The 25,235-nt window shown below is 43.9% G+C and overlaps 1 protein-coding gene across 3 annotated transcripts in view; it reads left to right on the top strand.

Annotated features, from left to right (window-relative positions):
- BRINP1 (BMP/retinoic acid inducible neural specific 1) overlaps positions 1-25,235 on the top strand; it is a 186,133-nt gene that overhangs the window by 105,611 nt on the left and 55,287 nt on the right. For all 3 annotated transcript variants that reach the window (XM_067471892.1, XM_067471890.1, XM_067471891.1), the window contains exon 3: positions 17,871-18,061. In XM_067471892.1, the coding sequence (XP_067327993.1) occupies positions 17,871-18,061 (191 nt within the window). The remainder of the gene's footprint in view (positions 1-17,870; positions 18,062-25,235) is intronic.

Here is a 25,235-nt window from a genome sequence, read left to right as displayed (position 1 = left end):
CCATGCGCTTCAGCCTCCTCCCAGCAGACTCGAATCAAGGAAAAGCTTTATGAGAACTACCACTCTTCTTGGTGTCCCCCCAGCAAAAGCAAGGGTATCCCTCTGGGCAGCTAAACCAGGAAATCCCAACTGGATGGCCCCCAATGAGGGAGGGTCTTCCTCCAGGGGCAAACCAAGAATGGGCAACTTGGAAGTCCCTGAATAGACTCAGAAGCGGAGTGGGCAGATCAAAAGACAACCTGGCAAAATGGCATAACCTAAAAGAATCCCACACCTTGTGTGACTGTGGAGTCGAACAGGCAGCTCCACATCTGTATGCTTGTCCACTGTGCCCAGCCTCATGTACAGAGGAGGAATTGTGGAGGCTACAGACAATGCCGTTGCTGTTGCCCGTTTTGGGTCAAAAGATATTTAGCTGCCTGCGCGCCTTCTATTTTTATCAGTTTTATACTAATTTATGCAATGCTTTTGATACAAAAAAAATCAGGCACATCTAATGTGTATGAGGTCTTCTGATGTGCACCAGGCACTTCTGAAGCCCATCAGTCACTCCTGTTGTGCTCCAAGCACTTCCTTGCTAAAGCACCTTGTTCTGCACTGATGCCCATTGTGTGTTGAGTCATGGTGCATCAGTCATTCCATAACTGCACAATGGATGCCCTTATGTTGCAATGCCATGGCAGCCCTGGGTGAATATGGACATTGTGAAGCTACTCAATTCAATTTTGCGCATGCATACGGCCATTTGCGAAGATGTACATCCCAAGCAGGATGCCTGCCGAAGTTGGGAGATTCTTTAGCACCTCAAGGGCAAGGTGTTGTAATCTAAAATTATGGTCTTAAACTACCAGCTATGGAGGGCAGTAGATTACTGGAATTGTGCTTGCCAGTGGAGTCAGTTAAAAGATATCGCTCATTTAAAGCCTCCTGTTTGTAATAAACTGCACTTTTCATTATGGGTTTGCAGGGTTAAGCAAACGGCAAGACCTTATTTGGTTTCCCTGTATTTCACTTTTAGTGCACATTTTAATTCTGTGTTGTAGCTGCCCCTCATCCTTCAGCGAAAGGTAACATCAACGGAGGAGTAAATAAGTCACCTGCCGTGTCCTCTGAATGTAGTTGTGTCTTGGAAATTTCATACGTAACCATGGATGGTTCTGAGAACCCAAAAAAAGCACCAACTCCCTCTGCTTTCCCGGTAGAGATGGCTTTCACAATGGGTTTGGGCAGTGTTTCTCAACCTGGGGGTGGGGTGGGGGGGTTGTGAGAGGGTGTCAGAGGGTCGCCAAAGTCCATCAGAAGACACAGTATTTTCTGTTGGTCATGGGGGGTTCTATGCGGGAAGTTTGGTCCAATTCGGTCATTGGTGGGGTTCAGGAAGCTCTTTGATTGTAGGTGAACTATAAATCCCAACCACTACAGCTTCAAAATGCCACGGTCTATTTTCCCCAAACTCCACCAGTGTTTATATTTGGGCATATTGAGTATCCATGTCAAGTTTGGTCCAGCTGCATCATTATTTGAGTACACCGTGCTCTCTGGATGTAGGTGAACTACAACTCCCAAACGCAAGGTCAATGCCCACCCACCAAACCCAGTATTTTCTGTTGGCCATGGGAGTTCTGTGTGCCAAGTTCAGTTCAACTCCATCCTCGGTGTAATTCAGAATCCTCTTTGCTTGTAGGTGAACTTTAAATCCCAGCAATTACAACTCCCAAATGACAAAATGCACCTCTCCCCCCAGTATTCAAATTTGGGCATATCAGGTATTTCTGCCAAATTTGATCCAGTGAATGAAGATACTTCCTGGATATCAGATATTTGCATTATGATTCATAACAGTAGCAAAATTACAGTTATGAATTAGCAACGAAAGTAATGTTATGGTTGGGGGTCACCACAACATGAGGAACTGTATTAAGGGGTCGCGGCATTAGGAAGGTTGAGAAACACTGGGTTTGGGGGTCTTTCTCTATAACAGTGGTTCTCAACCTGGGGTCCCCAGATGTTTTGGGCACTCAGGGAACACACCACTTCTCTGTTGCATCAACTCCACTGGCTGCCAATTTGCTACCGAGCACAATTCAAAGTGCTGGCTTTAGCCTATAAAGCCCTAAATCAGTGGTTCTCAACCTGGGGTCCCCAGACGTTTTTGGCCTTCAACTCCCAGAAATCCTAACAGCTGGTAAACTGGCTGGGATTTCTGGGAGTTGTAGGCCAAAAACATCTGGGGACCCCAGGTTGAGAACATCTGCTCTATAACCTTCCTTTCCTCCTTCCTCCTCTCCTCTCCTCCCTTTCTCTCCACTATAAGCCACCACCTCAAAGTCAACTATAAGTGAAGAAATTATAAAGATTTATCCACTTATATCTGGAGCAGTGTTTCTCAACCTGGGGGACCCCTGTGGGGGTCGTGAGGGGGTGTCAGAGGGGTCACCAAAGACCAAAGTATTTTCTGTTGGTCATGGGGGTTCTGTGTGGAAGTTTGGCCCAATTCTATAGTTGGTTTGGTTCAGAATGCTCTTTGGCTGTAGGTAAATCCCAGAAACTACAACTGCCAAATGTCAAGTCTATTTTCCCCAAACTCCACTAGTGTTCACATTTGGGCGTATTGAGTATTCATGCCAAGTTTGGTCCAGATCCATCATTGTTTGAGCCCACAGTGCTCTCTGGATATAGGCGAATTACAACTCCAAAACACAAGGTCAATGCCCACCAGACCCTGCAAATATTGTATGTTGGTCATGGGAGTTCTGTGTGACAAGTTTGGTTCAATTCCATTGTTGGTGGAGTTCAGAATGCTCTTTGATTGTAGATGAACTATAAATCCAGCAACTACAACTTCAAAATGACAAAATCAATTCTCCCCAACCCCACCAGTATTCAAATTTGGGCATATGAGGTATTTATGCCAAATTTGGTCCAGTGAATGAAAATACATCCTGCATATCAGATATTTACATTATGAGTCATAACTGTAGCAAAATCACAGTTATGAAGTAATAATGAAAATAATGTTATGGTTGGGGGTCACCACAATATGAGGAACTGTATTAAGGGGTCGTAGCATTAGGAACATTGAGAGCCACTGTTGTAGACGTTTATCTATGTTTTTAGCCAACATGCAATTTATGCCATTTTCAACTGTTGAAAAGTTTACCCATTTTTGTGTTAATTCAACCAGTTGTTGTTAATCTCTTTAACTTGCAAACCTTGCACACCTACGGTGCAATAAGTGTCTTTGGACCAAAATAAAATGCTGTTGTGGTTTTTTGAGAAGTCTTACTTAATTTGCAGTTGAATCCAGATGGTTTTCACCATAGGTTTGGGGGTCTTTTTCTATAAACTTCCCTTCCTCCTCTCCTCTCATCTCTTCCGTGGAATGCCGTGGATGTAGCGTACCTGGATTTCAGTAAGGCCTTCGACAAGGTCCCCCATGACCTTCTGGCAAGGAAACTAGTCCAATGTGGGCGAGGCAAAACTACGGTGAGGTGGATCAGTAATTGGTTAAATGGACGAACCCAGAGGGTGATTCTCCCCAAGGCTTCCTCTTCATCCTGGAAAGAAGTGATGAGCAGAGTGCCATCAGCAGGGTTCCGTCCTGGGCCCGGTCCTGTTCAACATCTTTATTAACGACTTAGATGAAGGGCTAGAAGGCATGGTCATCAAGTCTGCAGACGACACCAAATTGGGAGGGAGAGCCAATACTCCAGAGGACAGAAGCAGGATTCAAAACGATCTTGACAGATTAGAGAGATGATTGGCCAAAACTAACAAAATGAAGTTCAACAGTGACAAATGCAAGATACTCCACTTAGGCAGAAAAAATGAAATGCAAAGATACAGAATGGGGGACAATGCCTGGCTCGAGAGCAGTACGTGTGAAAAAGATCTTGGAGTCCTCATGGACAACAAGTTAAACATGAGCCAACAATGTGATGTGGTGGCAAAAAAAGCCAATGGGATTTTGGCCTGCATCAATAGGAGCATAGTGTCTGATCCAGGGAAGTCATGCTACCCATGCTCTATTCTGCCTTGGTTAGACCATACCTGAAATATTGTGTCCAATTCTCGGCACCACAATTCAAGAGAGATATTGACAAACTGGAATGTGTCCAGAGGAGGGTGACTAAAATGATCAGGGGTCTGGAGAACAAGCACTATCAGGAGCGGCTTAAGGAGCTGGGCATATTTAGCCTGAAGAAGAGAAGGCTGAGAGGAGATATGATTATTGTTGTTCTTTCATTCAGTCGTCTCCGACTCTTCGTGACCTCATGGACCAGCCCACGCCAGAGTTCCTTGTCGGCCATCACCACCCCCAGCTCCTTCAAGGTCAGTCCAGTCACTTCAAGGATGACACCAAATTGCCTCTTGTATTGTATCTTAAAAGAGAAGACCTGGGGGAATGGGCCATTTTTGAGGCCCATCTTGCCCTTGGTCGGCTCCTCTTCCTTTTTCCTTCTACTTTCCCCAGCATAATTGTCTTCTCTAGGCTTTGCTGTCTCCTCATGATGTGGCCAAAGTACTTCAACTTTGTCTCTAGTATCCTTCCCTCCAATGAGCAGTCGGGCTTTATTTCCTGGAGGATGGACTGGTTGGATCTTCTCGCAGTCCACGGCACTCTCAGAACTTTCCTCCAGCACCACAGCTCAAAAGCATCGATCTTCCTTCGCTCAGCCTTCCCTAAGGTCCAGCTCTCACATCCGTAGGTGACTACAGGGAATACCATGGCTTTGACTAGGCGGATCTTTGTTGCCAGTCTGATGTCTCTACTCTTTACTATTTTATCGAGACTGGACATTGCTCTCCTCCCAAGAAGGAAGCGTCTTCTGATTTCCTGGCCACAGTCTGCATCTGCAGTCATCTTTGCACCTAGAAATACAAAGTCTGTCATGGCCTCCACAATTTCTCCCTCTATTTTCCAGCTGTCAATCATTCTTGTTGCCATAATCTTGGTTTTTTTGATGTTTAGCTGCAACCCGGCTTTTGTGCTTTCTTCTTTCACCTTGATTAGAAGGCTCCTCAGCTCCTCCTCGCTTTCAGCCATCAGAGTGGTGTCATCTGCATATCTGAGGTTGTTAATGTTTCTTCCAGCAATTTTCACCCCAGCTTTACATTCATCCAGCCCCGCACATCGAGATATGATAGCCATGTATAAATATGTGAGAGGAAGCCACAGGGAGGAGGGAGCAAGCTTGTTTTCTGCTTCCTTGGAGACTAGGACGCAGAACAATGGCTTCAAACTACAAGAGAGGAGGTTCCATCTGAACATGAGGAAGAACTTCCTGACTGTGAGAGCCATTCAGCAGTGGAACTCTCTGCCCCGGAGTGTGGTGGAGGCTCCTTCTTTGGAAGCTTTTAAACAGAGGCTGGATGGCCATCTGTTAGGGGTGATTTGAATGCAATATTCCTGCTTCCTGACAGGGGGTTGGACTGGATGGCCCTTGGGGTCTCTTCCAACTCTTTGATTCGATGATTCTATGAATCCAGATGTTTTTCACCATGGGTTTGGGAGTCTTTCTCTATAAACTTCCCTTCCTCCTCTCCTCTCCTCTCCTCCCTTTCTCTCCACTATAAGCCACCACCTGAAAGTCAACTATAAGTGAAAAAATTATAAAGATTTATCCACTTATATCTGGAGAGAAGAAAGAAAAAAGAGGATCCCATTATGGTAGAAGTCAAGTTCAGCCAATGAAAGAGATGGGCCATTTGTTTGACTCCGTCACATTTTTTACAACTGCAATTACCAATCTATCTGTGCAAGAGGGCAATCCAGATTGAGCTCGGAGCAGAGAGGGAGCAAAGGGTTAAATCCCTTCGAATACATACCCCATTGAGACAGAGTCTGACATGTTTATTCTGCACTGAAACATAAACATGGGTATTCTGAGGGATTTATAGCTACTAGCTCTGTCTTTAAAATCTGTTTGATTCGGCCCTTACGCCCAAGTAAGGGCACCCAGGATTGCTTCTGTGATGATTCACGGCTGCTTTGGAAGTCTCGTCTGCTTCCTTTTGCTGCCGTTGTGATTTTCTCATTATTTGTGGCTTTATTGGCTTCTATTTATTATTTTTTATTTGAGTGGCTGTGTTGTCGATTGATTGTGTTTTAAAATTGTTTTATATTGATGCTCGCCATCTTGTGGTCCTCAGTTTGGGGGGGGGGGGGGGAGAAGGTATAGAAATGATTTAACAATAAAAGAAATAATAAATAAATTGGATTGCGGGGAGGGGGAGTTGTGTAATCATTGCTTTAAAGCCTGATACGAACCACATTGCGGTGAGCATGCTGAGTGCGTTTCCTAGATGTGCATCTGTAAAGCATAAACTCAAATGTATTGCCAGTCGTAGAATTATAGAAATATTAAATTACAGAACTGAAAGGGATCTGAGAAGTCATGTTTTATAGATTTTCTTTTTTTAAAAAAATGCATTTCAATGAATTTTAAATGAACTCTATAGATCAGGGGTGTCAAATGCATTTTCATGGGGGTGGGCACACAATGCCTTATGGTTGCCTTCAAAGGGCTGGTTGTAATTGTAAGACTATGTTACACTTGCATTGAAAGCCTCCAGTTTTTGAATACCATATGGTGTTGGCAGAGGCAGCCTTAGGTAATTTTCAATGGTAAGCAAACAGTATCCCCCCCCCCCCAACCAATCACTGATATATATTTTCTGTTGTTCATGGAAGTTCTGTGTGCCATATTTGGTTCAATTCCATCATTGGTGGAGTTCAGAATGCTCTTTGATTTTAGGTGAACTATACATTCCAGTAACTACAACTCGCATATGTCAAGGTCTGTTTTCCCCCAAGAGCACCCCTGGGCAAAATCAACTATACTGCAAGTGCTTACTTTGCGTAATGGTTGAGCCGCCCCTGGGTGTTGGGTCTCAGCAGCAAGATGCTGGGGATGCTGATTCAGTGGATGAGATTTTCACTAAGTCTTTGTCCGTTCCTCAGGTTGGACCACAGGCAGAAATGCAGGCTGTAGAACACAGAGACAGGCCAGGGTCGGCAGCTGCAAAAGAGATAGAGGATGTTTCTCTTGAAAATCAGTTTTTTTCTGGCCTTCAGGAGACGAGGAGTTGCCCCATTATATGAGATTAGATCTCCACTCGGAGAGAGTGAAGAAAAGGTTAATGAGGTCAGAAAGAATTTGTGAGAAACAGTACTTGATACACAGATACAAATAGATGATCTCATGGTTGTCGGGTCAGATTTGAGCTTAAATTAGGTGCTGTTTCCCTGGGCTCTTTAGAGCAGACAACTTTGTTTTAACAATCAAGTTCACGACCAGCTCTCAAGTTTGCCTATGTTTCTGAAATAGATTTTTGCCTTGTTTAAGTTCCTGTTTTCATGTTATGGATTATTGACTCTGCTTTGACTCCTTAGATTTTCAAGTTCCTTGTTATTTTGGTTTTCATATACCTTGCTCTTAGTGTGCCGTCGCGCTTGGGGGCTATTAGTCTTAATGAAGGAGGGATGGACGTGGCACTTTTCCCCCAAGGGATTGCTTCTTGCCCTCCTTTAGGAAACTGGAACTCCCAAAAACCCAAAACACTGTAGAATGCTCAAAATAAGTTTATTTATCACAAAGTCATTTCTTTAAAGCAATGAGCTGGAAAACTTCAGAGGGGTGAAGGAAAACATACTTTACAGTCTCAATAAGTTCTGGGTCCAAGAGGTTTGAAGCTGAGAAGCCTCACCAGGTTTCCTCTTTCCTCAATGGCTGTGAATGCCGGAGCAAACCACAACCCCAGTTCAGATGGCCTATGTCTTGAAGATTCAGGATCTTCCTCTGTTGTCAAAAGAACCGGCTTGAAGGCGCTGGGGTCTCCTCAATGTTATCCAGGATGATCTGGACATAAAGCATGAGTCACCAGGGTAGAAAACCTCAGAACTGGTGCTAAGAGGTAACTTAAATCAGGGTCCTTAAGAATGAAGTCTTTTACTCACGTCCATGTGGTATGATCTCTGAAGGCAGAATGAAAAAAGAAGGAAGTTCTCCCCTCTTGCAGGAAGAGGTGGAGCCAAACAGTACTGATTGACAGCTACAAGTAACCAATGATACAACTGTACATAAACATGGTAAAAGGGGCAGGATTAAGCATAATACAAGTTTAAGTCTTACAACTAACATTTCTATACATAGGTGGCGCCACTCACACCGTCACACTTAGATAATAATAATAATAGTAATAATAATAATAATAATAATAATAATAATCTTTATTTAATATCCCGCCACCATCTCCCCAATGGGGACTCGGGGTGGCTTACATGAGGCCAAGCCCAACAGCATATTACAATAAAGTAAAACCAAAACACAACAACAACACAGTAAAATGCAAGGGGTATTTTTTAAGTAAGGTCCGTTTGAACATAAGTACACAACAAAAGTTTATTTCAAAAAAGTAAATTTATTTTCAGAAAGTACATACTTCACTCTATTTTTCGACATAGTTGCCAAGTTTGTTCAAACACTTATCATACCTCTGAACCAATTTTAAAATTCATAAAAACTTGCCGCCTGCTCTGATAACCAAGAGTTCACTGTAATCAAAGAAGGGCAACCAGAGCGGTCCTCATCATGGACGTTGTCACGGCCATCTTTGAATTGTCGTACCCACTTACGCACTTTGCTTTCACTCGTAACAGTATCACCGTACACTTCACAAATCTGTCGATGAATTTCTGCAGCAGGCAGGTTCCTTGCTGACAAAAAACGTATCACTGTGCGAACCTCACATGCGGCGGGTGAGTTGATAGTCTTAAACATTTTTTAAGCACAGAACAGAACCGTACAGGTTAGCTACAGAGCGGAAACTGACACAGTTGTTCCCGAGGCATGCCGGTACACGACGCATGCACTCGTTGCGGTATGCATGCCAACTACTAGTGTCTACAACAAAACAGACCTTACTTAAAAAATATCCCTCGTACATACAACATATGAGTACAAAAATGATAAAGCAAAATCATACACAATAACATAACATAACAATGAGCGGGCCACATGTGCAAGATAAAAACTAAGATACTAAAAATACTAAAATCAGGACGAGATAGGGATGGAGCAGATTGTTTGTGGGGGAGAAACTCCTAAAGGAATGGGGTCATAAATACAGACCTTCATACAGGTGGGGGGACAAAAACCATTGAGGGGGGAGCAACTGTGTATGATAATATGGCTACTCTCCAAAAGCGCATTGGAAAAACCAATGGCAAGGGCGAAAGGAGAGCCTCCCCCAAGGATCTAAGAGCATGGGCTGGTTCATGGAGAGAGATCTGGTCACGAAGGTAGGCGGGTCTCAAACCATTTAGGGGAGTGGTTCTCAACCTGGGGTCTCCAGATGTTTTTGGCCTTCAACTCTCAGAAATCCTAACAGCTGGTAAACTGACTGGGATTTCTGGGAGTTGTAGGCTAAAAACATCTGGGAACCCCAGGTTGAGAACCACTGATTTAGGGCTTTGTAGGTGATAACGTGGTATCTTGGATTTCATGGACATTGCCATGTTTGACTATTGATCTTTATATTTTGGACTAAAACTTAATTTATATTCCACCCTATCTCTCCGGGGGAGTACAAACTAAAGTTTTAGGACTCAATTCCATGGCATATATTAGCACCAGGGAAAATTGTTCTCCAACCTTCTGCAAAGGGGAGCAGTGAGAATGTGTTGGACTACAATCACCCAGTGACAAAAATACTCTTCTGAGTTGGGATAATGGGACCAAACTGGCAGTCGGAAGCATGAGTTGTTCAACATGGTTGCTCAGTCATTCATCCTGTCTTCTGATGCAAGATCTCAGTTGGGGGATGATGAGGATGATGGGGATGATAATAATAATAATACATCAGCAGTGGTAACAACAATGCTGTGTTTTGTCACCGAGGATTCTCCCTCATTGTTCTCGAAATAATCGGAGCTTGCCAACAATATGTCAGAACAGACATGCTGTGCTTTGATCACAGCATATTTGTTTATTGTTTGTTGGTTTTAATATTTAGAACACATTTGTGGGAGTTATTATTTTTCTTTTTAAAAATCCAGCCTCCTGAGAGACAAGATGGCTTCTACTATGTACTATAAATCCAGGGTTTCTGCTGAACACTTTGAAACTCTGCAGAGTTTCTGCTGATACTCAGCATATGTTTTACCCTAGATTTATCTTTGTTGGGCATTTCTGCCTTGAGGAATCCTGCTGAAAAAAAAGCTTTGTTGATTCCCACAGAGGAAGACAAAGAGAAAATTGTTGTCGAAGGCTTTCATGGCCGGAATCACTGGGTTGCTGTGAGTTTTCTGGACTGTATGGCCATGTTCCAGAAGCATTCTCTCCTGACATTTCACCCACATCTATGGCAAGCATAATAATAATAATAATAATAATAATAATAATAATAATAATAATAATAATAATAACAACACTTTATTTGTACCCCGCTACCATCTCCCCAAGGGACTCGGTGCAGCTTACATGAGGCCGAGCCCAAACACAACAATACAAGCAATAATCACAACAATACAAGCAATTAAAATAAAGAACATGGACAATAACATACAACATTATCAATAAGACAACATACAATTAAAACTATGGGAAGGCCTAATGTAAAATTAAAATTGGAAATAGTGCTGAAGCATGGACAAAAAGGTGATAGTGGCATTTGTGGAAGGACACACGAGCAGACCTAAAATGTAAAGTGCTTTGGAGGACAAAATGCTATGGGATCATTATTCCGGGAAGGCACACTGGAACAACCATGTCTTCAAGCTCCTCCTAAAGACTACCAGGGTTGGGGCCTGCCTGATGTCCTTAGGGGGTGAGTTCCAGAGTCAAGGGGCCACCACTGAAAAGGCCCTCTCTCTCGTCCCCACCAATCGCGCCTGCGATGCTGGCGGGATCGAGAGCAGGGCCTCTCCAGATGAATGAAGAGATCGTGTGGGTTTGTATATAGAGATGCGGTCATGCAGGCAGGCGGGTCCCAAACCGTTCAGGGCTTTGAAGGTAAGAACCTGCACCTTGAATTGGGTCCGGTAGATTAATGGCAGCCAGTGGAGCTCCTTGAACAGGAGGGTTGACCGCTCCCTGTAAGGAGCCCTAGTTAACAACTTGGCTGCGCCCGTTTGATCATCTGAAGTTTCCGGGCCATTTTCAACGGCAGCCCCACATAGAGTGCATTGCAGTAATCCAGTCTAGAGGTGACTAAGGCGTGGACCACCTTGGCCAGATCCGCCTTCATGAGGTACGGTCGCCGTTGGCGCATGAGTCTTAATTGTGCGAAGGCCCTCCCAGCCACCACCGATGCCTGAGCCTCAAACGTAAGTGATGAATCCAGGAGGCCTCCCAAACTGCGGACATGTAACTTCAGGGGGAGTGCAACACCGTCCAGCACAGGTTGCCACCCTATACCCTGGTCCAGTTTACAATCGACCAGGAGGACCTCTGTCTTGTCGGGATTAATCTTCAGCTTGTTTGTCCTCATCCAGACAGCCACAGCAGTCAGGCACTCATCTAGCACTCGAGGGGCTTCCTTGGAGTTAGGTGGAAAAGAGTAGTAGAGTTGTGTGTCATCTGCATAGAGATGGCACCCAACTCCAAAACTCCGGATGACCTCTCCCAGCGGTTTCATGTAGATGTTAAAAAGCATCCTCAGAGGTTGTGAGGTCTGTTGGAAACTAGGCAAGTGGGGTTTATATACCTGTGGAATGATGTCCAGGGTGGGATTGTTGGAATTGGCCACCTTGATTAGCATTGAATGGCCTTGCAGTCACGCAGGTAGGCGGGTCCCAAACCGTTCAGGGTTTTGTAGGTAAGAATTGGGACCGGAAGATGAACAGCAGCCAATGGAGCTCCTTGAACAAACCTAATATATGGTAGACGGCACAACACTGTCACCTACAATATATATGTCTTGAGCATCACAAAATGGACGGGGACATCTGCTTGCTGTCCATTTTCTTTGAAAGGAAAGGCAATGTTTCCTGAAGCCTCCAAAAAAGACAACTCTCAAAGACTCAGTGACAGATTCAGATGAGTCTCAAAGGCACCAAACCAGCCCTGGGGAGCCACACGATTCTTATCTCTGAAACAAAAGGTTCAAAGAGAGTGTTGTCTTCCTATAGTCTTGTCTCTTGTCAAGTTGGACCCCTGACCACACTAACAAAGGCTGCTAGAGAGTAAAATCCTGCTTCTGTGGTTTGTAAGCCCCACAACGATGCCACAGTGGTGTTAAATGCAGCAAATCATGCAAATAGAAGAGGCTGACCCAGCAGCAAAGAAGAGATGCTCGGAATAGAAAAGTGTTGACGTGAGCATGTGTGGAAAAAGCCACCGGCTGACGGATGGGGCTGTGGGTGGCAGAGAGCAGATGGCTCTTCCCGGGGGATGCCGGAAAGGCGGAAGAATCAGCAAGGAAGAGGTAGCAAGGGCAACTGGAAAACGGTGGTCACGATCCCACTCTGCTCCTCTTCCCACTTGATGCAGGCCAAGAGCAAAAGGCAACTGGTCAGGTCGAGGAGAGAGACCTGGAGACTTCAAAAATGAAACCAGGGAAGGCATTTTCCTAGAGTTTTCACACACTATTTTCTTTCTTTTCATGGATTTCCTTGCCTGTCAGCCTACATCAAAGACATGGAACATAATTTGGCATTCATGGAATCACCTATAATTTAAAAAATGAACCCCAAAACATGGGTTGACTTCTCCACAAGTCAATGTAGGTGCTGTGCTTTACCTCCTACCAAAGGATGAACCATCCCCTTATCTGAGTAATGGTTTAGTCCAGTGGTTCTCAGCCTTTCTAATGCCATGACCCCTAAATCCAGTTCCTCATGTTGTGGTGACCCCCAACGATATTTTCATTGCTACTTCACAACTGATACTATTATGAATCATAATGTAAATCAGTGTTTCTCAATTTGGGGGTTGGGACCCCTGTGAGGGTCACGAGGGGGTGTCAGAGGGGTCGCCAAAGACCATCAGAAAACACATTATTGTCTGTTGGTCATGGGGGGTCTTTGTGGGAAGTTTGACCCAATTCAATCATTGGTGGGGTTCAGAATGCTCTTTGATTGTAGGTGAAGTATAAATCCCAGCAACTACAACTCCCAAATGTCAAGATCTATTTTTTCCCAAACTCCACCAGTGTTCACCTCCTGGTATATTGAGTATGCCAGGTTTGGCCCAGATTCATGATTGTTTGAGTCCACAGTACTCTCTGAATGTAGGTGGACTACAACTCCAAAACTCAAGGTCAGTGCCCACCAAACCCTTCCAATATTTTCCGTTGGTTGTGGAAGTTCTGTGTGCCAAGTTTGGTTGAATTCCATAGTTGGTGGGGCTCAGAATGCTCTTTGATTGTAGGTGAACTACAAATCCCAGCAACTACAACTCCCAAATGACAAAATCATTTTTTAATGAAGGACATGCATTGGGTTGTTAGGTGCATTGTGTCCAAATTTGGTGTCAATTCGTCCAGTGGTTTTTGAGTTCTGTGAATACCACAAACGATCATTACATTTTTATTTATATAGATGACTATATTGTTATTTAAATTGTATATTTATGTTGTGGGCACTATGGGGTACCGGTTTGTCAGCCACCCTGAGTCCCTCTGCGGAGCTGGAAATAGGACGGGGTATTAATGTCCGAAATAAATAAATAATAAATAAATAATATTTTAAGGCTGCCGATCTGTACTTCAGTGACAGGTTGTGTTGGGAATTGGTCATTGATTGTAATAAATGTTTATTATTATTATTATTATTATTATTATTATTATTATTAATGTTGCGTTGGGAATGCCTTGCTTCTGATCTAGATCAAACCTGTTGCTTTGGTATGAATCACGTTGTGCTTAAATAATCTCCTTTTTCCCTGTCTTCCCTTTCCTTTCTTTTACATCTTGAGCTGTACTTCAGTGACAGGTTGTGTTGGGAATTGGTCATTGACCGTAATAAATTATTATTATTATTATTATTATTATTATTATTATTATTATTAATGTTGTGTTGGGAATGCCTTGCTTCTGATCTAGATCAAACCTGTTGCTTTGGTATGAATCACGTTGTGCTTAAATAATCTCCTTTTTCCCTGTCTTCCCTTTCCTTTCTTTTACATCTTGAGCTGTACTTCAGTGATAGGTTGTGTTGGGAATTGGTCATTGACCGTAATAAATTATTATTATTATTATTATTATTATTATTATTATTATTATTATTATTATTAATGTTGCGTTGGGAATGCCTTGCTTCTGATCTAGATCAAACCTGTTGCTTTGGTATGAATCACGTTGTGCTTAAATAATCTCCTTTTTCCCTGTCTTCCCTTTCCTTTCTTTTACATCTTGAGCTGTACTTCAGTGATAGGTTGTGTTGGGAATTGGTCATTGACTGTAATAAATGTTTATTATTATTATTATTATTATTATTATTATTATTATTAATTTTGTGTTGGGAATGCCTTGCTTCTGATCTAGATCAAACCTGTTGCTTTGGTATGAATTACCTTGTGCTTAAATAATCTCCTTCCTCCCTGTCTTCCCTTTCCTTTCTCTTACATCTTGAGCTGTACTTCAGTGACAGGTTGTGTTGGGAATTGGTCATTGACCGTAATACATGTTTATTATTATTATTATTATTATTATTATTATTATTATTATTAATGTTGTGTTGGGAATGCCTTGCTTCTGATCTAGATCAAACCTGTTGCTTTGGTATGAATTACCTTGTGCTTAAATAATCTCCTTCCTCCCTGTCTTCCCTTTCCTTTCTCTTACATCTTGAGCTGTACTTCAGTGACAGGTTGTGTTGGGAATTGGTCATTGACCGTAATAAATGTTTATTATTAATGTTGTGTTGGGAATGCCTTGCTTCTGATCTAGATCAAACCTGTTGCTTTGGTATGAATCACGTTGTGCTTAAATAATCTCCTTTTTCCCTGTCTTCCCTTTCCTTTCTTTTACATCTTGAGCTGTACTTCAGTGATAGGTTGTGTTGGGAATTGGTCATTGACCGTAATAAATGTTTATTATTATTATTATTATTATTATTATTATTATTATTAATGTTGTGTTGGGAATGCCTTGCTTCTGATCTAGATCAAACCTGTTGCTTTGGTATGAATCACCTTGTGCTTAAATAATCTCCTTCCTCCCTGTCTTCCCTTTCCTTTCTTTTACATCTTGAGCTGTACTTCAGTGACAGGTTGTGTTGGGAATTGGTCATTGACCGTAATAAATGTTTATTATTAACGTTGTGTTGGGAATGTCTTGCTTCTGATCTAGATCAAACCTGTTGCTTTGGTATGAATCACGTTGAGCTTAAATAATCTCCTTTTTCCCTGTCTTCCCTTTCCTTTCTTTTACATCTTAAGCTGTACTTCAGTGACAGGTTGTGTTGGGAATTGGTCATTGACCGTAATACATGTTTATTAGGCCTGTTTGATCAAGAAAAAATTTGTTTCTAAATTCGATTCTTAATTGGGGTGTTTTTTTGTTTCGATATTAAAAATATTTACAAAACTTTCCAAAAAAATGTTTTGTTATTTACGAATTTTCGTTATTATTTACAAAACATTTTAGAAAAAAAAATTTTCTTGATCAAACAGGCTAAGTGTGAATGTTGCAGTAATGGTCACCTTGATTAGCATTGAATGGCTTTCTCCCACCCTGGACATTCGATAATATTAGATGATATATAACTCACCATTTGCCTAGTTTCCAACAGACCTCTGAGGATGCCTGCCATAGATGTGGGCAAAATGTCAGGAGAGAATGCTTCTGGAACATGGTCATATACAGCCCTGAAAAGTCACACAAGCGGCCTCCGCGCGCCATCCAATGGGCTCCGGCTTCTGCGCCCCCCTCCTCCTCCTCCCCCTCCTCCTCCCAGCTGGGGGGAGGAGGAGGAGGAGGAGGAGGAGGGGGGCGCAGAAGCCGGAGCCCGATGGCGCGCGGAGGCCGCTTGTGAGCGCGCGCGCGCCATCCAATGGGCTCCGGCTTCTGCGCCCCCCTCCTCCTCCTCCCCCTCCTCCTCCCAGCTGGGGGGAGGAGGAGGAGGAGGAGGAGGAGGGGGGCGCAGAAGCCGGAGCCCGATGGCGCGCGGAGGCCGCTTGTGAGCGCGCGCGCGCCATCCAATGGGCTCCGGCTTCTGCGCCCCCCTCCTCCTCCTCCCCCTCCTCCTCCCAGCTGGGGGGAGGAGGAGGAGGAGGAGGAGGAGGGGGGCGCAGAAGCCGGAGCCCGATGGCGCGCGGAGGCCGCTTGTGAGCGCGCGCGCGCCATCCAATGGGCTCCGGCTTCTGCGCCCCCCTCCTCCTCCTCCTCCTCCTCCTCCTCCTCCCAGCTGGGAGGAGGAGGAGGAGGAGGAGGAGGAGGGGGGCGCAGGAGCCGAGCCGATCGGATGGCGCGCGCGCTCCTGCGCCCTCCTCCTCCTCGCGCCGCCCCTTCGCCCCGCCCGCCCCATTTACAGCAGCCTCCATCCCATTAACGAGCGGAGCTTCCGCTCGTAAAAAAAATGGGGCTGCTGCTTCGATATTTTCAAACCCTTCCGGGTTTGAAAATATGTTTTGATATCGCTTCGGATATGCAAAAAATAACGATTTTAATACGAAATAACGAATCAACGAAACGAAACCGACAGGCCTAATGTTTATTATTAACGTTGTGTTGGGAATGTCTTGCTTCTGATCTAGATCAAACCTGTTGCTTTGGTATGAATCACGTTGAGCTTAAATAATCTCCTTTTTCCCTGTCTTCCCTTTCCTTTCTTTTACATCTTAAGCTGTACTTCAGTGACAGGTTGTGTTGGGAATTGGTCATTGACCGTAATACATGTTTATTATTATTATTATTATTATTATTATTATTATTAATGTTGTGTTGGGAATGCCTTGCTTCTGATCTAGATCAAACCTGTTGCTTTGGTATGAATCACGTTGAGCTTAAATAATCTCCTTTTTCCCTGTCTTCCCTTTCCTTTCTTTTACATCTTAAGCTGTACTTCAGTGACAGGTTGTGTTGGGAATTGGTCATTGACCGTAATACATGTTTATTATTATTATTATTATTATTATTATTATTATTATTATTATTATTAATGTTGTGTTGGGAATGCCTTGCTTCTGATCTAGATCAAACCTGTTGCTTTGGTATGAATCACGTTGAGCTTAAATAATCTCCTTTTTCCCTGTCTTCCCTTTCCTTTCTTTTACATCTTAAGCTGTACTTCAGTGACAGGTTGTGTTGGGAATTGGTCATTGACCGTAATACATGTTTATTATTATTATTATTATTATTATTATTATTATTATTATTATTATTATTAATGTTGTGTTGGGAATGCCTTGCTTCTGATCTAGATCAAACCTGTTGCTTTGGTATGAATCACGTTGAGCTTAAATAATCTCCTTTTTCCCTGTCTTCCCTTTCCTTTCTTTTACATCTTAAGCTGTACTTCAGTGACAGGTTGTGTTGGGAATTGGTCATTGACCGTAATACATGTTTATTATTATTATTATTATTATTATTATTATTATTATTATTATTAATGTTGTGTTGGGAATGCCTTGCTTCTGATCTAGATCAAACCTGTTGCTTTGGTATGAATCACGTTGAGCTTAAATAATCTCCTTCCTCCCTGTCTTCCCTTTCCTTTCTTTTACACCTTTTCTTCCCATCTTGGAACTGTTAGTTTTAGACCCTGGAAATGTGCCTATGGATCTCTATGGAAGTACTTGATGATATTTCCCTCCTAGTCCTAAACTCACTCTAAACCACCTAAACTCAACCTTAACCCGAGTCTCCTACCTTTCCTGCCTGGATTTGGAACCTGACCTACGTTGTTTTCCTGTGTTGTTGTTTAGGGAGTTTGCCCGTTGGAAGGTGAGGAACACAGCCATCGATCGGAGGGACCTGCTCCGCAACCCAGTGCCACTGATGCCTGAGTTCCAGAGGAGCATCCGCCTGCTGGGCAGGAGGCCCACCACACAGCAGTTCATAGATACCATCATCAAAAAGTACGGCACGCACATACTCATCTCTGCCACCTTGGGAGGTAGGTCACCAAAGGTTTGGGATTGTGGAGACAGCTGGGGAAGACGGGCTTGACCGTGTCTCCTCTGATGCTTGGGAGTTTTGTGTTGGAAGACCCTCTGGTTGTCCCACTTTGGCAAGGACAGGACCAATTGATTCTACACTATCCCACTGTTTCATCTGTTTTTAAAATGTCCCTGGACTTCATCCCAAGTGATTAATACCGAGGGTTGAATGAAAAGTAATGCCTCCACCTTCATAACTCCTCAACAGATGGCAGTACTAGTATGCAGCAGGTACTGGCTTGTTCAGTAGACTCTCCTCTACAGTTCCATTTTGGCAGAAAGCCTTAGCATTGAACGGTTGTGTTGTTAAAGTGTGAAGTATGGAACCCTGCGCAGATGGTCGGTCAATGAAAGTTAAGCAACGTGCAGTCATCGAATTTTGACAGTAGAAGGTGTCATCCCAAGGAGATTCATCAGTAGACCCTCAGGAGCCCCCGGTGGCACAGTGGGTTAAACCCCTGTGCTGGCAGGACTGAAGACTGACAGGTCGCAGGTTCGAATCTGGGGAGAGGCGGATGAGCTCCCTCTATCAGCTCCAGCTCCTCATGCGGGGCCATGAGAGAAGCCTCCCACAAGGATGATAAAAACGTCAAAATCATGCAGGTGTCCCCTGGGCAAGGTCCTTGCAGACGGCCAATTCTCTCACACCAGGAGTGACTTGCAATCACTCCTGACACACACACACACACAAAAGTAGACCCTCCTCTACAGTTCCAATTTGGTGAGAAGCCTTAGCATTTCCAGGGCAGCGGAAAACAAGCCTATACAGTGGTTCTGCCATATCAATTGGATTTAGGCCCAAATCATAATATATGAGGGTTAAGAGTGATCTTAATGCAGCTGACACTCAGCCAGCTGCACCACAATCCCGGTGCAATACAAAATGTACAAAGGTGCTCAAAGTAATGTTTCACATGACATGAGCCTGGGAGTTGGATGTCCTGTGACAGCAACCACCCAATTTCACAAGCAAAAGGTTGACAGATTGACTTAGGATGGTCGTCGTATCAGTCAGAGAGAAATTTCAAGCATAATCGGCATTTCACAAGGACGTGTGTGTCACTTTATTGCTTTGCTTGGGTATCGGAAGATTTGTGAACGATGGGTACCCAAGATGAGAGAACTTTGAGACACTGGTTGTTATGACTTCTTCTGTTTTGGCTTCAGAAAACTTTGTCATCGTTGGCAGAAATGTATCCAATTGTCTGGTGATTATGTGGAAAAGTGAATAGTGGTAGTTAAAGAGTACATTCTAAGGATTATTTCTGCGTTTGATTTATTAAAATATTCCCATCCAAACCCAAGTAACGAAGGTGGAGGCATTACTTTTCATTCAGCCTATTCTGTCATGCGCTGGGCCTGTAAAGAATTTCCTTTAGAACAGGACGTGCAACCTTTGCTCAGTGGGAAGCCAGGGGGCCTAAAGAGAAGTTCTCAGAGGTTTTCCACCACAAATAGTGTTTAGATGGCTTGTGAAGTATAACAAAGTCTTTTATTAATGAACAATCAAACAGAAACTTCTCTTGTCTTCAGAAAGTTAAACAAATGATTCCAGGCTTTTATGCAACTGGTAGCTTTCTAAACTTGCCCACGAAGGACAGGCAACTGTCTTCAATAACTTCTTCTTTACTTTAAAGGAAAGTCCCCTTTTAAACTTCTCCAGGCTGACTGTAATCTAACCCTTACTGATGTGGGCTCTGCTACCTGGTCGAACTCTTTCTCGAATGCCGAGTGGACCTACCAGTAAAGGCTTAGATGTTCTCCAGCTGGAGTTCTTTGGCCTTTAGGGTTGTTTCCCTGGAAATCTTTAGAGATCCTTTGATGCTCTTAAGTCTGTTTTCCCCCGGAAAGTCTTAAGGGTTGAAGCTTTTGTACAGGGGAAGCTTGCACACATCCTGTACATTAGTTTTCCTTGCTGAGACTAACTAAAAATGGCTCCCTTTCCTTCCCAATAACCCTGAGCATGGGGCGGGACCAATACTTAAAGATGATGGACAGGTGACTTGCCCTATGACTGCAACCAAAGGAAGCCACCTATCTGCAGAATCCCAGGAACCTTGGATTGCAAGCAAACATTTAATACAAAGCAAATACAGCAGTACCAGCACACAGCCCTTGTAAAGTGTTGGGGACTGTAGTTTTGCCATTTAGCTTTCTCAATGTCCCCTTTGGAAGTTAAATGAATTATTTTCCTACCCCCATCACACGTTTTCCACCATTCCTCTTGTTGTAGTTCAGCCTATGGTAGTGTCTGTTATTACTTGCAATGGGCCTGAAAATGGGGATACTGGGCTTGAGATTTTAAGTCCTGAAATGGAGCAGTCTGTGTCTCCTACTAGTCAAGGCCACATTCCCGAGGATGCAGCGGAGCCGATCTCTAGGGAAAGGAATTCAGAGACTGAAACTCCGGCATTAATTTACAGTAGATTTAATACCATTTGACATAAATTTTAACTCTCCTAGCCTAGCTCAGTATTATCTTAAGAACTGTCATTTCGTGAGATACCCGGACTGTTTGACAGAGAAAGCTAAAGTATAACCTCGACTCTCATGATTCCATAGTATTGAGCCATAGTAGTTAAAGTGGTGCCAAACTGCATTAATTCTACAGTGTAAATGCACCTTAAGACTTTTGGAAAAACTATGGAAAATTTAATCAAGGATTACAAAAGCACACTGGGTCTAACATTGACGACTAATTGCGAATTCTATTAATAATAATGAAAAGTTCACCCTGAATCGTTATTATTTTACTTGATAATTATATTGATGATTTCAGTTGCATCATTGACAAATATATAGGTTGTGTTTCCCTGCGATTTCCTCCATTGTTGCTGGGTAAATTAGCAAAAGCTGCTATAAATGGGAAAGTGTGTGTTTGCTCCAGGGCTAGATTTTCTCGGCTCAAATGCTGACATCGAGCCTGGCGTGGCTTTAAATAAAATGCTGTCTGCGATCTTTCATCACAGTCTGTGACTTGCAACGCTTTGAATCTATTGCTGCATTGCAGAAATACAGTGAAGCCTTATTAGGGAATTGCAAAGATTGGGTATGTGGGCCACATTTGGTTCAGATCCAACAAGCCATGGAGGACTGCCTTTGCAATACATACATACTTTGATGTATGTATGTATACAAAGTATACATACATACTTTGACATATGCATGTGTGTGTGTGTGTGTGTGTGTGTGTATACACACACACACACACACACACACACACAAGCTTGGGTGCAGGGTGTTGCCTGGGTTCTTTGAAAAAGTCAGTTATTTAATTGTACAAAATGTCAGGATTTAGTTATGTATGTGTTTTAAATGTGCTTCCGTGTATTGCAAAGATGGATGCCACTGTGTATGGAAAATGCTGTGCAGAAATGTTTAGAATGAGGCTGTGATTAAGTCAACTTGAGAAAGTAAGATAAGACTTGTTCTGGTGAGAAACTGAAGGGAGTTGCCAGCCTCTAGTAAGAGAAGATAAGCAGATGTGAAGAAGTGTTTTTAGCTTTCGGTTTTGACTATTCTCTTCCTGAATGTCGCTCGCTGTAGAAAGATGTGTTTGCTGTGTCTGCTTAGTAAATTCTAGTTTTCTTTCTAGCCTGGGAAAATCTCTTGCTGGGAGGTGTTTATCTGTGCCTGGTTGTTTCCTCTCTGTTGTTTTGCTGTTGTAATGTTAGATTTTTTTAATACTGGTAGCCAGATTTTGTTCATTTTCATGGTCTCTTCCTTTCTGTTGAAATTGTCCACATGCTTGTGGATTTCAATGGCTTCTCTGGATTTCAATGGCACAGATTAACACCTCCCAGCAAGAGATTTTCCCAGGCTCAGGCAGGCCTTCAAATGCTAATGAAGGTGATCAGCTGAAACATTCACACCTAACTGCAGCAGAGAAGAGCTCTTTGCCCCACCCCAGCCATTCCACAGATATATAAACCCATTATCCTAATTCCAACAGACCTCACTACCTCTGAGGATGCTTGTCATAGATGCAGGCGAAACGTCAGGAGAAATGCCTCTAGAACATGGCTCTATAGCCTGAAAAAACCCACAAGAACCTAGTGATTCCAGCCATGAAAGCCTTCGACAATACAATCTCCACACAGCTCCACACATGGAGATTTTGTTGTTGTTGTTGTTGTTGTTGTTCATTCGTTCAGTCATCTCCGACTCATGGACCAGCCCACGCCAGAGCTCCCTGTCGGCCGTTACCACCCCCAGCTCCCTCAAGGTCAGTCCAGTCACTTCAAGGATGCCATCCATCCATCTTGCCCTTGGTCGGCCCCTCTTCCTTTTGCCTTCCACTTTCCCCATGGAGAAACCGGTGCTTGGCCACTGTCTCGGACTGGATGAGGGATAACAGATTGAAACTAAATCCAGACAAGACAGAGGTACTCCTGGTCAGTCGTAAGACTGAACAGGGTACGGGGTTACAGCCTGTGCTGGACAGGGTCACACTCCCCCTAAAAGCTCAGGTACGCAGTCTGGGAGTTCTCCTGGATTCATCGCTGAGCCTGGAACCCCAGGTCATAGCGGTGGTCAGGGGAGCGTTCGCACAATTAAAACTTGTGCGCCAGCTGCATCTGTACCTTGGGAGGGCTGACTTGGCCACGGTAGTACACGCTTTGGTTACATCCCGCTTAGATTACTGCAACGCTCTCTATGTGGGGTTGCCTTTGAAGACTGCCCGGAAGCTGCAGCAAGTCCAACGCGCGGCAGCCAGATTACTAACAGGTGCTGGGTACAGGGAGCACACCACTCCGCTGTTACGCCAGCTCCACTGGCTGCCAATTAGCTTCCGAGCACAATTCAAAGTGCTGGTGTTGACCTATAAAGCCCTAAACGACTCCGGCCCTGTTTACCTCTCTGAACGTATTCTCCCCTATGAACCATCAAGATTACTAAGATCATCTGGAGAGGCCCTGCTCTCAGTCCCACCAGCCTCGCAAGCACGGCTGGTGGGGACAAGGGACAGGGCCTTCTCGGTGGTGGCCCCACGACTCTGGAACTCTCTCCCTCTGGAGGCCAGAACCGCCCCATCCATCCTAACATTTAGGAAACGGGTGAAGACGTGGCTGTGGAGTCAGGCCTTCGAGGAATGAGACAACACCATAGGACTCTGGATGGAAGTGGATATAGATCCATCTTATTAGGACGACTGACCACTGTAGTTTTATATTTAGTGTTTTTAAAGTTGTTTTGTAATTTGTGATATATGATATTTTAATGAATGTATATGTTTTTATGGCTGTGAACTGGGCTGAGTCCCTCGACGAGGTTGAGAAGCTCGGTATACAAAACTGTGAAATAATAATAATAAAATTTACATATAACAAACTCCAATGTAAGATTGCAACGGATGGGGCTTAGCTTAGTATCATACTGTTTGGTTTCCCTGACACAAACCCATTCTCTGAGGACACCATGGATGTTCAATCTTCTCACCTGGTTGACCTCCTGCCATCCGGCTCCCTTTCCCCTTTGCATCTCCCTCGAAATTCCCGATAACACAGAGCTCTGACTGTGAAATATATTTTTAATTTTGCCCAAGCACGACGGTGAATTATTCACCGAGGCTTGTTCCTGCTCCTGTTTTTACGACAGAATGCTTTAAAATATGCACGGCGCTGTAACGAGAGCTGGCGATGGACAGCGGCGCTAAGCGTTCCATCAGCCCTTGGTGCAGAAAGCGCGGGGAGGGGGAGCCGCCAGGGGAACCGTACCCGAGGAATGAAAGATTCGTCTTGACGGCAGTAAAGAGGAAGATGATGCAAATAAACCCTCCTGGGAGCATGCATTGTTCATGAGCCAAAGTATTTGCCTGTTTGGAGACTGCCGGAACGCCTTGCCCCAACCCACCCAGGATATACAACCTATCAGCCCTTGACAGGCCATCGCTTCTCCCGTTTCGTTACAATAATCCCCAAATTACCCCCAAAGAGCTCTAGCAGGCACATCGCGGCCATTTTCTTAGTACCAATATTTACCCATAACGGAACAAATACATTTTCCTTTCTGTCCTATGGCTCTCTGGGTGTCGTGACCTAGTAGCCTATTTTTCAACTTAGAATCAAATAAACTTATTTATTTATTTACAGCTTTTATATTCCACCCTTCTCAGCCCGCAGGGGACTCAGTGCGGATTACAGTGTACACATATATGGTAAACATTCAATGCCAATTTTGACGTACAGACATATACAGACATACACAGAGGCTATTTAAGTTTTTCTGGCAGCCAGGGAAGCTGTCGCTTTCATCGTCCATCTGTGAAGCATTTTCGCATGCTTCTCCGCTGGAATGTTTTACTGGAGTCTTCTTTATGGCCTCATAAATCAGTTAATTTAGCCTCCCCACACTTTAAGGTGGTACCTAATTTTCCTACTTGACAGATGCAACTGTCGTTCGGGTTGCAAAAGTCGACAACAGACTACACAATTGGTTGGAAACCCACTCCAACCCAGGCTGGCTTCGAACTCATGACCGTTTTGGTCAGAGTGATCTTAATGCAGCTGACACTCAGCCAGCTGAGCCACAACCCGGTGCTAGAGTTGGAAGAGACCTCTTGGGCCATCCAGTCCAACCCCATTCTGCCAAGAAGCACCCTCAAAGCATCCCTGACAGATGGCCATCAAACTACAAAAAAGGAGATTCCATCTGAACATGAGGAAGAACTTCCTGACTCTGAGAGCCATTCAACAGTGGAACTCTCTGCCCCAGAGTGTGGTGGAGGCTCCTTCTTTGGAAGCTTTTAAACAGAAGCTGAATGGCCATCTGTCAGGGGTGATTTGAATGCAATATTCCTGCTTCTTGGTAGAATGGGGTTGGACTGGATGGCCCATGAGGTCTCTTCGAACTCTTTGATTCTATGATTCTAAGGCAAAATTTCAAAGCCTCCAAAGAAGGAGCTTCCACCACACTCCAGGGTAGAGAGTTCCACTTCTGAACAGCTCTCACAGTCAGGAAGTTCTTCCTAATGTTCAGAAGTGGAACTCTCTGCCCTGGAGTGTGGTGGAGTCTCCTTCTTTGGAGGCTTTGAAACAGTGGCTTGATGGCCATCTGTCCTATGGCTCTCTGGGTGTTGTGACCTAGTAGCCAATTCTTCAACTTAGAATCATAGAAACTTAAGAGTTGGAA

This window comes from Anolis sagrei, chromosome 11 (genome assembly GCF_037176765.1).
Source record: "Anolis sagrei isolate rAnoSag1 chromosome 11, rAnoSag1.mat, whole genome shotgun sequence".
Lineage (NCBI taxonomy): Eukaryota > Metazoa > Chordata > Lepidosauria > Squamata > Dactyloidae > Anolis > Anolis sagrei.
The sequence above is the reverse complement of the archived record's forward strand: the minus strand, read 5'-3'. Positions and strand labels throughout refer to the sequence as shown.